The following is a 16,996-nucleotide window of genomic DNA, read 5'->3' as shown; positions in this document are numbered from 1 at the left end:
TTGACACACATTGGGGAATTTGACAAAGTAAAGTTCTTCGGAGATTTTCGCATTGTTCGAAATTTTGTATGAATAACAATAATCCAGACTTAATATTATTTCATTCATAATTCTTTTACACATATTTTCATTATAACAATAAAATATTTATCAAATGTTGAAATACTAAATGCGGCTAAATTGAATGAAGCAAAAACATGGCGGTTCCTGGAATCAATGTTAGTGTTGAGGCGGTTCTTGAAAATCAAGTTCAAGAAGTTACGCTTGATGGACAGGAAAAATATGTCCAGTATGGTTTGATTTTAAATAATTACTACATTTAGGTGTCTTTTACTAGTGATATGTTGACAAGATATGCATATTTTACGCAATTATTGATATGAATGACCAAAACCAAACCAAAACATTGCGAAAGGGACATAACCCAAGTTCATAGGGTTGTGATTTTTCAGCATTTTTTATTCACATGGACTGCTAATAGATTACTAGGCAAACAGTTACACATTCTGAAATTAATAGCTCTGCAAACAGGGTTGAAAATTAACATGAAAACCATGGTCTCCAGCAGGGCCAGTTGTAGTTCATCAAGATAAACGTCTCCGGCACGATATTTATTATTGTGATGTTTATTGCTGTGCCGTAACGTTTATCCATTGGATCGAATTTTCCATTTGCAATCACGATTTAATAAAATCAGGCATATATATGTGCTTTACTTAAGAGCCCCAACACGTACAACAACATATTTTAATAAATTTTAGACTAAAATATTAATTACAATACTTCATGTTAGAAGATGACACATTTACAGTTTCAAAGTTATCCTGACACATTGAAAATGCGGAATGAAAATATGGTGGAACGATAATTATTCGTATCAAGCATTTTACGTACAACCAATAAAAAATAATAATTCGGAACTGAATGGAATTGATTATTTATTTTGTTATTTATTTTTTATGTGTGCTTTGTGTGGGTTACATTATAATTATATGCATTAGTAATATTTATGCCATTAAAAGTTGGGTTGTTTATTATTATTATTATTATAATATATATATATATTTATTTATTTTAATTTTAATTTTTTTAAAATTATTTTTGTTTAGTTATCATTTTCATTTATAATTTTTTTTTTTTTGGTTATTTTTATTTAAAGTCGCACACCCTATTTTCAGTCTGCGAAAATTAATTATAATTCTTGTTAATCTACAAACCTGTAACCCACTTAGATCACGTTTTTGTAAAATGGAGTAAAAAAGAAGATTTTCATATCGATAAATACCATGGGAATCCCCGTGACTCAATTACTTGAAATAATTTTGAAAGTTAGTATTCTGATGTCACCAGTAGATGTCTCTCGAAGCACATAAATGCCTATGTTGCGACAAATTTTCCAGAGTGCACACAGACTTGGGGTGCATTCCTTTCACCTCCTGGGCATGTTCCAACTGTTCTGTCCTCTCCAGATATCGTAAGACTTATTGGTTTTAAGGGTTTGTAATGTTTTGTATTGAGATACTTGTCTAAACTTTATTGTTAATGAAAATGTGCATGAACTGTGAAGAAAAACCTCACAAATGAACGACAACAAATCGGATGTTGATTGCGCGAACCGTGCACAAGAAAACAAACCGAACCAAAATGATAACGGTCAAGTGGTATACCAACATCTGTGACGTTGAAACGGGAAGATCCCCTCTAAAAATAGATTGGACCTCGTCTGATCAAAAAAAAATTCTCAGGGGCGCGTGCCTTTTTAAGAAATACAAAAAATGCATTTCGTGGTATTACAAACATCAGGATTACCAAAAAATACTTCAGGAGAATGGAAATGTATATTCTGAATAATAAAATGTAAATAAAGTGTAATTTTATTTGTGAAAAATGGGTTTAATAGCGAAAAACAATGGCGTAATGGTTAACAACTAGGGCGTGTCCCTTTAAACTGAATTTAAGGAAAACACAGAAAAATGCAAACAAAACAAAAGTTTTACACCTTAATTGACAGTCATTCCCATTCATAATTGTCACATTGTTACCCCCTCAAAAAAAAAAAAAAATAATAATAATAATAAAAGTGAAATAAGATCCACATGTGTGCACAATCTGTCTGAGAAAAAAATCCATGTAGGCATTTTAGCCATGCATGACAATGAACATGTATGCATCTGCAGTACTGTGCCATTCAAGAAAAAGATTCCGAAACTGATCACAAGATGGGTCATATGTGATCGTTCATTTTCATAGTAATATTTTTTAACAAGACAAAACAAAAAAGTAGCGTACCAAGGTATGCAGCATGACTTGAATTGTCTCTGAAGTAAAAAAAATAATGCAATGCAAAGAGCCTAAATGTAGAACCGTGTGTGCTTTAGTAATTAAACTAGTCTGGAAGTGGCAGTCCTCTTTGTAGCAATGCAAGAGGGGTAAAATCTCAAAGGATTTTTTCAGGAGTGGCTGTCCTCCAAAAGATAGACACTAGACAGAGTCCATGAAATCATCTACTATTTTGCCAAATGCCCATTCGACAGCATTGAGCAGAAATATGGCCCAGATCATGTATTACGGTTCTGTCGTCCAGATTACCTTGGATGTTCCATCAATTGATTTAAGCCTTTATCTATGCAGTATGATGGTAATTTATAAATATATTTTTTTTAACTTACCCTGAAGTCCCCCTCACCCCCACCCCATTTTTTAAATTTGAGATGATATGGGTTTAACATTTAATAAATTAATATGTTTTTATATGACTTTTATCTTTACTCATTGTGAAGTTACATGCCAATTCATTGGTTCCCTTTTAACACAAATGGACAATGGCCTAAAATTAATATTTTCTGCCGTAGTAAAATGTAATGGTGTGTGTGTGCACATGCGGGCATGTGCGCAATTGTGTGTGTGTGTTCGTACACGATACCGACAACGACTATCAATTAACTGGCCTTTGGAATAAGCACTGTAGTAATGGAAAATGTAATTGTTATTTTTATAGGCGCACAAGCACTCACGTTAGTGTGAGTTTGAACTACATACAAGACAGATTTTGATTTTGTCACAGAATAATATAAGCTAATTAAATATGTTTCTTTTTTCCACCATAACATTGAATAACAATTATCAAATAGCAGCTCTACTGGATAATTATGGCATATCCAGTCCATTCCAATAAGCCGACAACGCAGTGTCTTCAATACGTTTTAAGCTCTATTTTTAACAAAATGGCCCAAAACCACAGAAGCTGAGTCAGGCGCTGTATCAAAATATAGAGCATGGTTTATGTCTTCTGCTGTCAGATATGTATTTTGTGCCAGCATAGACGCGGTGTGTTTTGTCACAATTCAGTTCAGTTTCATTGTGTTTCATTTTCTAACTGAACCATGCTTGCCAGACCCTAAAATTGATGGTCGCCCAACGGACTACCTTTGTAAAATTCTTAGTCGCCCTTAGCCAATAAAGGTCGTCATGGGCGACCGGACAACCGCTAATTTTCAACCCTGTGCAAAGTTCAAAAGGCTGTCAACATAATTGTTGATTTTAATGGATATTATATTTAGATCGACTATAGTCCGGTATACTTAGCCAGACAGCACCCCCTTTTAACAATGTTCCAGTTAAATACGTATTTGCTGACAGGTTTCTTCCTGTAGTGTGTGTATTAGTGATTAATATGTGATTATTATTTTTATCAAGGAGCTTGAAAATGATCAGTGTAAAGGTATTTAATGTCAAACATAAGATTGTTGTTTTATTAGAGCGGGAATATTTGACTACCATTTGGTAGGCAGTGATCACACATAATTTATATAGATTGGTCTCTGATGGTAAGAGAGCATTGATAACTGTCCAGATGTCCCGTCTAGCTCTTTTACCGTCAGAGTACTTGGGCTAGACTATATTTATTTTGATCTAAGGGCAAAACTACATTTTTCCATTCTGCTTTATTCCAGACCACTGTCTATGTCAGAGAACCTTTCAAAACTTGCACACAAAATTGACTTTTACAAGGACGAAAGTGAAGGAAAGGGAAAGCCTACATCAGAAGGAGAGAAAGCAGAAGAAGATGATAAGACATTAGCAACATTTCAGCCTTCACTTTGGCCTTGGGATTCTGTAAGAAATAAGTTGAAGTAAGATGTTCATTCATATTCTTTTAATTTTGGTTTTCAAGAGGAGTTAACATTTAAAAAAAACAAAAAACACCATACAGTCAAGCTTTTACCTTCAGTTTTAATTATTATTAACATTGTTTGACAAATGTTCGAGAAAGTCATTAGCTAGTGTCCTATATGTCTTATAGCAATGCATCTAATAATTTCCATTAGCCCAAATACAAGGTAACATAAATGTGACAGGGACAGGATGTCCTTGAAACAGTGGAGCACTATTGGCTTCTGAAAAGCGTTCAAGGGTAGATCAAGTGGGCCTTTGTGGTCATGGGGGGGGGGGGGGGTTGATGGTGAAGCGAATGTGTAAAATTCATGTTGGGTATATCTCAAAAAGGGAAACATTCAAATGTCCCTCAATTTCCTGTCATGCTGAGACATAAGTAAGTACATGTATGTAATCTAAATAGTAACCTCAGGGGTGCACAAATGTGAAATTGTGATAGTTGCCCGGTGGGCAACCAGTAGCTGAAGTTTGGTTGCCCAACATCATCTCTTGGTTGCCCACATAGAGTATTTCATAAAAAGTTTTATGAATATAATTTTGAACTGTCTTTAAAATGAAACTGAAATTTAAAATGTTTTTATTATTATCATTACTTATCAGTTTAGTTTTATTTCTTTTTTAACATTATTTAACTACAGCTCATCTTCGCTTAGGCTGAAAAAAAGTTTGTTTTGTTTAACGACACCACTGGAGCACATTGATTAATTAATCATCGGCTATTGGATGTCAAACATTTGGTAATTCTGACTCGTAGTCATCAGAGGAAACCCGCTACATTTTTCCTAATGCAGAAAGGGATCTTTTATATGCACTTTTCCACAGACAGGAAGGCACATACCACAGCCTTTGTCCGGTTGTTGTGCACTGGTTGGAACGAGAAAAAACCCAATCAGCTGAATGTATCCACAGAGGCTGTTCGATCTCGCTTGGGCTGTCACAGTCATAGTACTTTGATGAACTCAGGGCTCATCCAGGATTAAAAATACTTGTAGCCAAAAAAATTGCCAAATGGGATTTTTATTTGCCATAATGAAAATGTTTTAGCCAAAATTGTTTTGTGTAGTACTGTATAGAGTATTTATATATGAATATGAAAATGCATCTTTTTCAGCTAATTATGTACAAACTGGAATACATCTGAATAACAAAATTACCCCCTGATCAAAATCAAAGACAGCAATGGGGGTAGGGGCAGTTAATATATTAGCCTACTATGATTTTTCAGTGGGTGAGGGGAGATATGCAGTTGGAAGACAATGCCCTCTGCAAAGACCCCCCCAAATTCTATGGCCTATGGCATTAATAAAAATCTGAGAGCCAATACTCTTCTTTTTTTAAACATTGCTCATTATTTCTGTAAAATATCAATCTTTATTTTGGTTTGAACTGCTTTCAATTGTATTTTAAAGTAACCCATCTACTCCACACCCCAACAATTTTGTAATTTGCACCATTTTGTTGATTTCCACGTCGTGTTATATGCTTGTTGTTGATTTCAGCTTGTAAAATACGTAACTTAAGAATGCAGACTACAATCCCTTTACGTCAAAAGGTTTTGATTAAAAAGATAATGAATTCAAATTTTACGGTCTTTTTAAAATCTAGCTAACTTTTGAGATGTCACCTCACAGTCAACAAATTTATATAATATTTTATCTAACAAATATCATGATTATTTTTAACTAATTGTATTCAGTATACATTTAACCGCAATTTGTATAAATACTGCATGTTCCTTTCCCGCAATCGTGAAATGCATGAGTGCGAAATTAACAGACAACGGAAATAAACAAATGAAACAACAATTAAGTATTCATTGATGCGAACATCTATTTGGTGGTGAGGTTTTTTCTCACAAATTTACATCAAGATTTACTTGCGTGTAATCGTATTGTTTAATGTCTGCAACAGTCTCGGCTGACTGTCAAGCGTGACCTATATGTACACTGAGAACAGCCAACGAACGTTTGGAAAACGTTCGCGAACTATGTGATTGGTTCCCGACGTGATCATTGGGTTTAACATGAAGCGCATAAACCAGTTTAGCGAACGTTTTTGTTTTGCTCGGTCCTAGCCTACTCGTCTTTGGCCCTGAACTAGCATGTGTATCGAAACTGACACGCAATTTCGGTCCGTTTTTATTACTTTGGCTCAAAGACTTTACAGAGTTAAAATAACACGCTACAGATTTTTCAGACTTTTCTTGCATACATGTTGCCGTTAAAATTAATAACTGTGATTATTAAAATAAACAAACACTGTTATGGTGAATTCTTGATGATACCTCTTCTCGTTACCAGTTGCGAGATCCCTGTTAATATTTGGTATTATTATTATATGTTAGGTGTCGGATAGAATATGTAACCGATTGTTCACATCGGAAGAGAAAATGGCTTAGCCAAATTTTTTGCTCAGAACTGGATGGTTGTTGGTGTAGTCTGTGGCCGTTCATATGTCTTGTGCCCTTTGCTAATAACCACCATTCTGAAATGTATCTGCCTGCATTGAACTCGTCAAAATCATGCATGGTGGACGCTGAGTGGATGGCAGCGTTAGGGTAGATATTTATATCGCCTGTCAGTCAAGTTATCAGTTTTGATACTTTTGAATTGCCCGTGACTGTCCGAGTGTCGTGAAGTTTTGTTTTTCATTTTACTTGTTTTATGATTTTCTTGGTTGCCCGTCTGGGCAACTGTTTGACAAAGAATGGTTGCCCGCAACATATTTTGGCTGTCCCGGGCACGCGGACAACCGATTTGTGCACCCCTGAACCTAATGATATTTTTATTTGTAGAGCTGCCCTGACAGAACTCAAAGTGCTGCTGGACGTGTTAAACATCACCAAAGACAAGCGGTATATGGTTGCTGATCCCGTAACTCAAGAAGCAACCTCTTCTAGTCCAGCTCAGCTCTTTTCAAAGAAAAAGGTATTTTTTGTAAAATGTGTTCAGTGTTAATTTTCATGAAATTAAACTTTTATTTAAAATTTACACAGGATTTTTTATTAGTCTACTAGATGTAACCCATGCTGTGCATGGGAAAGTTTAGATGGGGTGTGGTGGCCTTACACTACACACTGACATGTAGATATCCATTTCTGTGTTTAGTAACAAACATGGAAATCTCCAGTACAGTTGCATTTATGTAATTCATCTTTGTAATATGCAATATTTAGTGTATGGTATTCAACTGGACATGAGCGCAAAAAGATTCTTATAAAATGTGTCATTGGAGAAGTTCAAACAATGCGTTTGGCAGAATAAATCAAAAGGGGAGAAACGGTCAGAACAGTGGCACATTGTTAAAACTGTCTTGTGTATTATATTAAATAGATAATGACAGAAGCATGATATTTCATTGTTATAGTTAGTGAATGATTTTAAGAAATATTTTTATTCTGATTATATGTTAATACTATAAAATATTTATTTTAAACTAGATTACTACTGAATATTTTAAAAACATTTATCTCATCATCAACACAATTAATATTATTTTTTATTATTATTATTTTGTTGTTGTTCTCCTTCAGGCTATGTCTGGTGCTGCTGGGGTTTTAACAAATGGAGCAGATCGTCTGAAAAAAGGACAGGTGGATGTAGCTAACCGTGGACAAAATGACTTCCATTTTGAGCTGCTGAAGCTTAGACAGAATTGGCGATTAAAGAAAACAGGAAAAACAATTCTTGGTGACCTTAGTTATAGATCAGGTAAAAATAAGTCGTCATCGAACAAAAAGGTGGTAGCTCAGTGGTAGAGTGCTTATGTGAAGTGAAATGGGATTCAATGGAATCAGGTTTTTTCCCATTCCAACGAATGCCCCACAACTGGTGCTGTCCTGTTTAATAGAAAGTGCATAGCATTTTCAAATCTATTTTAACTTTGTAAATGATCTCAAGCAACTGATTATTATATGATGATGCCACACTAAAACAATATACATGTATTTCATGACTTCACATAAATATAAATTCATTAAGTAACAGACCTAAGTTTTTGTACACTATGACATATTTTTCACTATTAAAGCCGTTTCTGATAACTGAAATCGGACATTACTTAGATTTTATTGTTTAGGTTATTCATTTCCACACATCCAAAATATTCCTGGTCATCTGGGTGTTTCTAATTCCACGAAATGCATTTTATTTAAAAAAAAAAAAATGCAAGTACCTCTGAAAAGTAACAGTTATGGAAACAAGCTCTAGTTTAGTTTTTAAGAGTATTTCCCTGTTTCAACGTCACAGACTGTTGTTTCTCTTTATTGTAACATTATCTAAATATGTTGCAGGTTAACCAAACTTAGTGTCCATATTTATGGGTTAAAACTAGGATCTGTGACTTTAATTTTGTAGCGGGATCTCGGTTCTGGCAAGGAGGGACGTTTGAGGTGGTCAAGAGCACAGACCCGGGCGAGTCTGACTCGGGAGTTCAGAAGAGCAGTTTGGAAGTGGTTATTCCCAGTGAGCTGGAAGGAGTGGCCTACATACAGGTGGAAGTGAAGACTGTCCCAGGTAACAATAAATGGCTCATTTCATATCAATTATGAATTTATTTCAAGCTGTTCTGAAATTGTTTGGTGGGTGGAGACTTTTTTTTATATACTCATCATATCATCCACAAAAGTAAAATGATACTGAAACCTTACATGCATCTAGGGGTAAGATACAGCAGACCCACCAGATATAAAATAATAATTATCAAGGTTTCTGCCAGAAGGTACCCTCAAATCTTAGAAATATATGGATATATTTTTGTAATTTTTAGAAAGATTATAAATTAATAAGACAATTGCTATTCAAAATGTGTCCAATGTCAAGATTTCAAACCTATAAACACCTAATATGAGCACTTACAATCTGTTTTGTTTTTATTATGTACCCTCAAATTATTTTCTGGCAAAGAGTCTGATTTTTGTGCCTCCCCATCCGCCCTTGGATGTTTTGTTTAAATGTACTTTATATCAGAGTAATCCTTTAACATGGGTTTTTATCATCAATATGCGCTTTAGTACATGTTCAAGTCATGTAAATTTAGTCAACAACCATTGGTATCTGCAATATATATTGGCAGTGAAAATAATATGTGCCTATATATTTTGCTACTTGAGGTTGGGCACAAACAGTGCAAAATTTATATGCACACATTTTTCCCCCTCAAATTACAGTTTTGTATCATATGTAACATTCAAAAGTTAGAATTCTTATAAATACTAAATATAGATATCACTTGCACATTGCATATGGTTTGTAAGTGATCAATTGTCATTAAGTCCAGTCTGTTTTTTAATTGAAACATATTTAGGGCCTCAGTGATGGTTTTACAGTTTATTATGTAATTGGAGTTTGTGATATTTTTTTACACAGAAATGATGGACTTGACGTCCGCTACCTTAAAAATGCCAGCTGGCCTGGGATCAGTCCGGTCAGATGCATACTGGCAGCAGAAACTAGAAGTAGCACAGAATGTACTGTTCTGTAAAGAGCTGTTTGCACAGGTAAACTTCACCATGCTGAAAGCATGGTTTTGTTTTCACTGATATGATAGTACTTTCATTTTAATGTTGTAGCTAAATGTATGCTGTAGTGAAGTTCCAATTAATCTAGTATGTTGATCATTGCTCAAAATTTCATCCAGTACCAAATATTAGAATGCTGTTTATTATATTTTTAAAAATGTATTTTACAGTTGGCTAGAGAAGCTGTGCAGGTCAAGTCATCAACCCCACACATGGTAGTTGGCAACCAGATCATAACAAACGTGAGTCATTCTCAGAAACATCCACTCAAATAACTTCAAAGTAATGACTACCAGTATGCATACAAAAGTAGGTTTGTCATTCTTGGAATTTTGAATACTGGATATAATTTTACTTATGGATATTTATGCTTTGTATTAATCTAGTTACTGAAGAAGGTCTTAAGCACTGTAATGTGGAAATTTGTGTTTACTGAAATTATAAAGTTATTTATTTTTACAGGTATTTCCAGGAATACAGCTATCAGTAGTTCTCTGCCACTACACTGGAAAAGAAAAGAAGGCAAGTTTATTTCATTGTAGGCACACCTTTAACTTTGTATATGAAGATGACATCTTGTTTAATTTTCATATGAAATTAAGTCTTTTGTTGGGACCAGAGTCCATATTTTCAAAGTTATCTTAGCACTACAAAATCGTGAAACCATCGTATGACATCACTACAGCACATGCTATGATTGTGTTACGATATCATAGCACTAAGATAGCTAGGTTGTTGTAGCATAAGTTACATTACCATCCCTTTAGAGACAGAACAACATTTGGGAGCTGGTTAGGTATGTTTCTTGTCTGTCACATGTTTTGACATGCATGTTTTGCTTATTGTTTACAGGTTCCATTACAGCCACAAAAACTGGAACACAACCATGTTCTGGAGCACTCCCTGCACCAGCTGTTGCGAGAGGTGCACTACCGAAACACGAACCTAGCACCACCTCACCCAGTCAACGCTATGCTGGGTATGAGCAGGAAGAGGAGACTGGCAGGGCCAGAAGGCATGTCCCGGACAGAGCTAGCCGAGATGGCAAATGGGTATAGTATGATTTCAGTGAAATTATGTTACTAAGTCAGAGTGAACGTGTGAAATCTTACTTAAAGGAATGTTTTCGATTCCAAATCAGGTCTCACATTGGAAAACTGTTTGTTTTGGCCAGTTTTCAGATATGTACATGTATGTCGAATATTTCCTTGAAACATATTCAAATGCAGGGCTAGCTCTGGATGAGCAAAACATTTCGCCAGATTATTTTTAAACATGCAAAACCACAGTTATTTTTCAACAAAATACCATTTGCTTGAGATTTGTTCGCCAAATTAAATAAAGTTTGCCAATTGTTCCTAAAATTCTCAATTGGCGAATTTGGCGAGTGCCAGAGCTAGCCTTGAAATATGGTTAATTTAAGGAATATTTGATTAGCCAAAAACTAAATGTTGAAGCCACTTTGAATAAAAATTAGCAATTGGCTAACTGGGCTATGTATATGGAGAGCCCTGCAAATGTTTGTGATTTTGCTCTTGATTATGCAGCACTATGTTATCTGATGATTATTTTGGTTTAACCAGTTGTGTTTTTTATTGTTTGTTCTTTTAGCGAGGCTCTGCTGGAGCAGATTATCAAGCAGACTAAACATGCTGTGTTGAGATTAAGGTATGTTCACTAAATTCAAGAATGAGGTCTTCATTTGAAAAAAAAAATTCATAATAATTTTTTCAGGAACACATTGCATTTGTTGATTTCAATTAATTCAGTGTCTTCAATCAGTCTAAAACTCTGTATGGGTTCCTGCACATTTTCAACACAAAAAGTGAAATATAAAATCTTTGAAACTAAAACAGACCATTAAGTTGGCATGGTTGAAGTTATTTGATTTTGTTGCCAAACATGAATATAAACAATATTATGTTTTATAATATACAGTCGAGCACCATTGTGTCGATATCGTGGGGACCGCACATAAATATCGAGTTAACCAAATATCGACTCAAACGTTCAGTCAAGTATGTAAATAAAAAATTACAAACAAAAGATGTCAAATTTAAAAATGAAATATAATTTATTTTTTTAAATCAAATCAAGAATTTTATTTAATTTCACAATAACATAATGTAACACAAAGAAAAATGTTCTGAAATTAATAATAACAAAGTAATCAATCAATAAACCAATCAATAATACCGATGTGCGCAAGCTTACTGAATCTGTTAAAAGTTTTTATAAATTGTGGAATTAAAATGACTGTGGATATGGAGACAATTAAACAAAAAATTACTAAATAAATTTTAACATTATAATAAAGGATTAAGAACAAAATGCAATTATACAAACTGGAAGAACAAATAACAATCACAACACTTAATTCACAAAGTCTGTTAATAATGTCTGTCGCGCATTAGAACAAGGCATGAAAGCTACTGAGCTTAGAAAGTTTGTTAAGTCCCCAATAGCACGGACGGGATTTCCATTGGAATCTCTGCTGTCCACAAATCGAGTACAACAGGGGTCCGGGCAGCCAGTGTTGACAGTGGAATGTCGGCAATGGTTTGGTTACATGCCCAAAATACCGTCCGAGCATTAATTATAGGTCATGCAATTTATACTTACCCTTTTAAACATTTTATTTATTTTAACAAATAATTTTACTATCGACACATCAAGGCACTTTTGTCCATAAATGTTTAATTAGGGACCAAAAAAATATATCGACACAAACGTAATATCAACTCAATCGTATCGACTCAACAGAGTAAAAAACATATTTAATACACGTTTCGGCCGAGACCGGCCAGTCATATCAACACAAACAATATATCGACTCAAGCAAGATCAACACAATGGTGCTCGACTGTACAAGATTATGCATGTTTCAATCACACATGAAAGAGCCGATTGCTTCACATTTGTGATTACAAGCAGTCGGTGAACAAAAAAATCTACTAACAACATTGTCATTAAAATATTTTGTTTTGTTGGTCTCCAGGACGATGCACGTGATTGACCAGCTGGCGGTGTCGGTGCAGGATCCCCAAATTACTGCTCACTGGACATGTCTGAACAGCAGTCTCGAGTCAAATGTCAGAATACACATCACATCTTGTGGATACGAAAATGTCAGGTTAGAACAGATGTTTCAGTAAAATACTTGTGTTCAATGTACCATGCAAACCTCATTCTCTGTTCATCTTCATTACCTTAGAAACTGAGGGCATCACAGTGCATAGGCTCACCAAAATGAGGATAACAATATACCTTTTTCTTGTCCTACTTCATATAAATAAAGATAAAAATCAGGTTTGTGCTCCTCCAACTAGATATTATGCGATCCCTGTTCCTACTTTCAGCTATAGAGTTTTAGTTGGCCACTACAAATTAGTTAACTTCAGGCTTTGTCTTTTAAAGGACATTTGTCACAGCACTTGCTTGACCTTTGAGATGTTAACTGCATTTAACAAGTGGTTACAAAAAAAAGGAAATGGTAACATTAAAGTTTAAGTGTTTTTTTCAACATCAAAATTGGTGGATTTTAAGAAAAATTGTGCAGTTGTTACTGCATACACAAATATACTCTGTAGTGACTCACAATGGCAAAAGTTAAAATTTGTTTTGTTTAATAACATCACTTGAGTACATTAATTTATTAATCATGGCTATTGGATGTCAAACATTTGGTAATTTTATCATATAATTTAAAAGAAGAAACCCGTTACATTTTTCCATTAGTTGCAAGGGGTATTTTATATGCATCATACCATAGACAGGATAGCACATACCACTGCCTTTGATATACTAGTTATGGTGCACTGGCTTGAATGAGAAATATCCCACCGAAGGGGAACGATCACGCATCAGACGAGTGCTTTACCACTGGGCTACGTCATAATGGCAAATCTTTTGAAACTGTTTTGTTTTAGAACCTCTTTGGATCTTCTGATTGGAGTGGACATGATACAAGCAATTCTTAAAGATGGGAAGACCTGCTCTCTGTCATTTGAAGATAAAGAACTGCAGGATCTTATTTTATGGCAGGCAAGTATCTAACTTGAAGATTTTTTTAAAACTAGAAATAAATAGCCTCGCAAAGAATATGTTCTTTTAATAATTTAGACATGTTTTGTCTATTTCAAAGCAGTTGGAATGCAAGATAATAATTATATACATTTCTGCTGGTGGCTTAACACTGGGTTTTTTTTGCATTTATCTTGGGTCTTAGTTGTTCCTCTGGGTGTTTTTGTCAAAGAGAAATAGATTAATCATGAATTAGACATCATAAACTTAATATAAAATTAAATTATGTTGGGGGGTTTTTGGGGGGTGTTCCATCAAACCAGTTTATGGTAGGCAAAACATTAAGTAGAAAGGATTTTTTTTTTTAATTGCACACCTTCAGATGACCAGTGATCAAGTTAGATTCATATGTGTGTACTATGTCATAAGATATGTGGCTCATCTACCCAATAGTTGAATTACCCAACTGGAATTATCACTGCTGAGCTCTTCTACAAACTTGTTTTTTCCCCCCATATTTAAGTATCTTCTCTCTTTTTTCAGATCTCTCAGTATCATGTCACAGTGGTGCAGCAGCTGGTCAAGTATCAGAGCTGGCAGATTCTGTCCATGAGTTTAAATATGGGAACTGGTGACATGGAGACATTTGGCACTGCATCCTCTATCATGTTGGCATCACCACGGGGAGACGTGTTAGTATCACACACTTTAGATTTATTAGGAGAGAAAGTTTTAATTGTGTTTTACGCCACATCCCTGTCGTTTATTAGGAATAAAAACTGTAGTATTGATAAAATGTTGCAGAATAATTTCAATTCCATATTTATTTATTTTTTATCATGTACTTCCTTTTCTTTAGTGTTTGCAGAAATTGAATTCAAAATAGTTTTTAGTTTCTTAAGAATAAATTATACGTAATCAGCTTCAAGATGTTGCTATTACAAATATTTAGGACCATTTTTACAACAATTTTCCTGGACGTATTTTTACCATGTCTATTATATGTATTGTAACTCTCACAATGTTATTGATTTTTCAAAACATTTTATTTCATGGATTCTCCTTTCCTTCTGCCCATCTGTCTGTCCCACATATAGGTGTTGGGACATTTGTTTCACAATGTCTCTAGATATCGAGCTGAAATTTGTCTATAGCTTTATTTTATAGAAATCAATGTGCTCTAGCGGTGTCGTTAAATAAAACAAACTTTACTTTTTTTATTTTATAGTGACATATCAAGTTTGACTTCATGATGATTTACCCATGTTTTACAGTTATGTCCCTTGAACTTAGGAAATATGAAATTTGTTATCAGGAATCTCTTTTCTTTCTTTTTTTCATTTCACAATGCCTCAATATACTGAGCTGAAAATTTGTGTATAGCTTTATTTAAAGTTAGTCTTTGAAATTAGGAGATAAGAAAATTTGTTGGGCCAGGTAGGGTACATGTATTGCTTTAGCAGTACTCTCAGAATGCTTGTATTTTTCTATTCTAAAAATATCATCTTTTTTTGCAGAGTTCTTGCTCTGAAAAGTGGACCTTCGAGTGATCTGACTCTGAATATAAAACAAAAGGAAATATCCACAGAATCAAACATGCCATCCATAATCACCGATCCCAAATGGTTAAATCTTGGTGGGCCATTCAGACAAATCAACTTGGATCGTCTGGAAGGCAGGAATTTCGCTAGTAAAATGGACATGCTCATGGCACAATTGACAAATATATCCAAGGATCACAATCTTATTATGGACATTTCAGATGTGGACAATCATATATAGTTTGACCGATTGGGTGTAATATTTACAGTATAAAAATGTACAAATATTTGGTTTTCAAGAGCTTAATCAGATGAGCACAGGTTTATGTGGGTGTTGCTTGATAACAAAAAAACGTCCCTACCAAAATGTCTGTGACTTATAAGAGAAAATTGTCATGACAAAGAACTGAACATGAATTAACATTTTGCAGCTATAGTTGCTTCATTTGGATAACTATAGTAGTACAGTATCGGATCAAGCTGGTGTACCAAGAAGAATCTACCAGCAATTCCAGTTACAATAAAGAATTAAATGTGCTGTGGTGGGGCATCATTAAACATTCATTCAATACATTTCCTTGTTTGTTTCTGGGGTTTTTTTTAAGATGCATACCTCCAATGTGGGTGTTTTTTTCACATTCACAAAGTAAAGACCGTCTACTTCTTGTTAGGACCTATTTTATTGGATCTATTAGCTTTACTGGTACCAGTATATCAAAATATCTGGGGGAATTACACGTTTTGTTTTTATTTCTTCAACCAATAATAGTCCTGAGTTGAATAACTTGCAAACATTTATGCATATTTGATGGTATTCTTTTTTTTTTTAGTTTATTAAAACCAAATAAGATATTGCAGTGTTCTTGCATCCAGTTCTTTGTACTCGTATCATGTAAGATAATTGAAATAGAATTTAAATATTTTCTTGTGTATCAACATAGTCATTTGCTACACACTCTCTCTCTCTCGTATTAGTCCCCTACCAGTCCAACAGGAGAGAACTATAGGTTTCATCTCTGTCCTGTATGTTAGTCCATCCCACATATGGTTTTCTGGATTTTGTTTTAGATTTTTTTACATGCCTCAAGATGTTGGAACTGAAATTTTGTATACAGCAATTGGGCATGATCGTAAATGCATATGAATTACCAGCATTAAGTGAGTTTCCAACTAGGCCATTCAACTTCATTGACTTTTCATAATATGTGCATTGCAAGGATCACTGGATTGCAGGAGGGGTGATAGTTTATACATTGTTGAACTATGGCTATGGTGTAGTACATGTTTTATTTTCTGTAAAATGTTCAACATACACTCCTACAAGTCACTTGACGTGTTATGGTTGGCCTGATGATGAGATATATATTATATATATATATAAAAGTTATTAGAATGAAGTGTATCAGATGAATATATAAACAGATAGAATTTCACAACGTTTTAATGGAATAAGCACCTTTCACCTGTAACTGGTTCATCAGTTCCATATACATGACAGTGAAAGGCGGTTATTCCATTAAAACGTGAAATTCTATCTTTTTTATATATATATATATATATAATTATATATTTGCAGATGGTTTTAATAAAATTTTCTCTGTCATTTATATTGACAAAATGTACTACCCTTTTCTGGTTTTGAGTGGCCTAATCCACAAAACAACTTTATCGATTTACTTGGGTTTGTGAGAGGAAGGGGATTTCAGTCTTGGTGACAGATTTCCTAATAGAAATTATG

At 34.3% G+C, this 16,996-nt stretch overlaps 1 protein-coding gene across 1 annotated transcript; it reads left to right on the top strand.

Moving 5' to 3' along the window:
• Window positions 1-190: 190 nt before the first annotated feature.
• On the top strand, window positions 191-16,861 carry LOC121371101 (mediator of RNA polymerase II transcription subunit 17-like). The gene is made up of 14 exons (XM_041496753.1): window positions 191-289; window positions 3,954-4,133; window positions 6,971-7,103; window positions 7,709-7,886; window positions 8,532-8,690; window positions 9,543-9,673; window positions 9,865-9,936; window positions 10,157-10,216; window positions 10,547-10,746; window positions 11,306-11,362; window positions 12,693-12,827; window positions 13,624-13,738; window positions 14,261-14,409; window positions 15,235-16,861. The coding sequence occupies exons 1-14, from the start codon at window positions 198-200 to the stop codon at window positions 15,497-15,499; spliced, it is 1,926 nt and encodes a 641-aa protein (XP_041352687.1). The 5' UTR covers window positions 191-197; the 3' UTR covers window positions 15,500-16,861.
• The last annotated feature ends 135 nt before the right edge of the window (window positions 16,862-16,996 follow it).

Source organism: Gigantopelta aegis, chromosome 4 (assembly GCF_016097555.1).
Source record: "Gigantopelta aegis isolate Gae_Host chromosome 4, Gae_host_genome, whole genome shotgun sequence".
NCBI lineage: Eukaryota > Metazoa > Mollusca > Gastropoda > Neomphalida > Peltospiridae > Gigantopelta > Gigantopelta aegis.
Note: the sequence above shows the minus strand (reverse complement) of the source record. Positions and strands in the feature narration are given on the sequence as shown.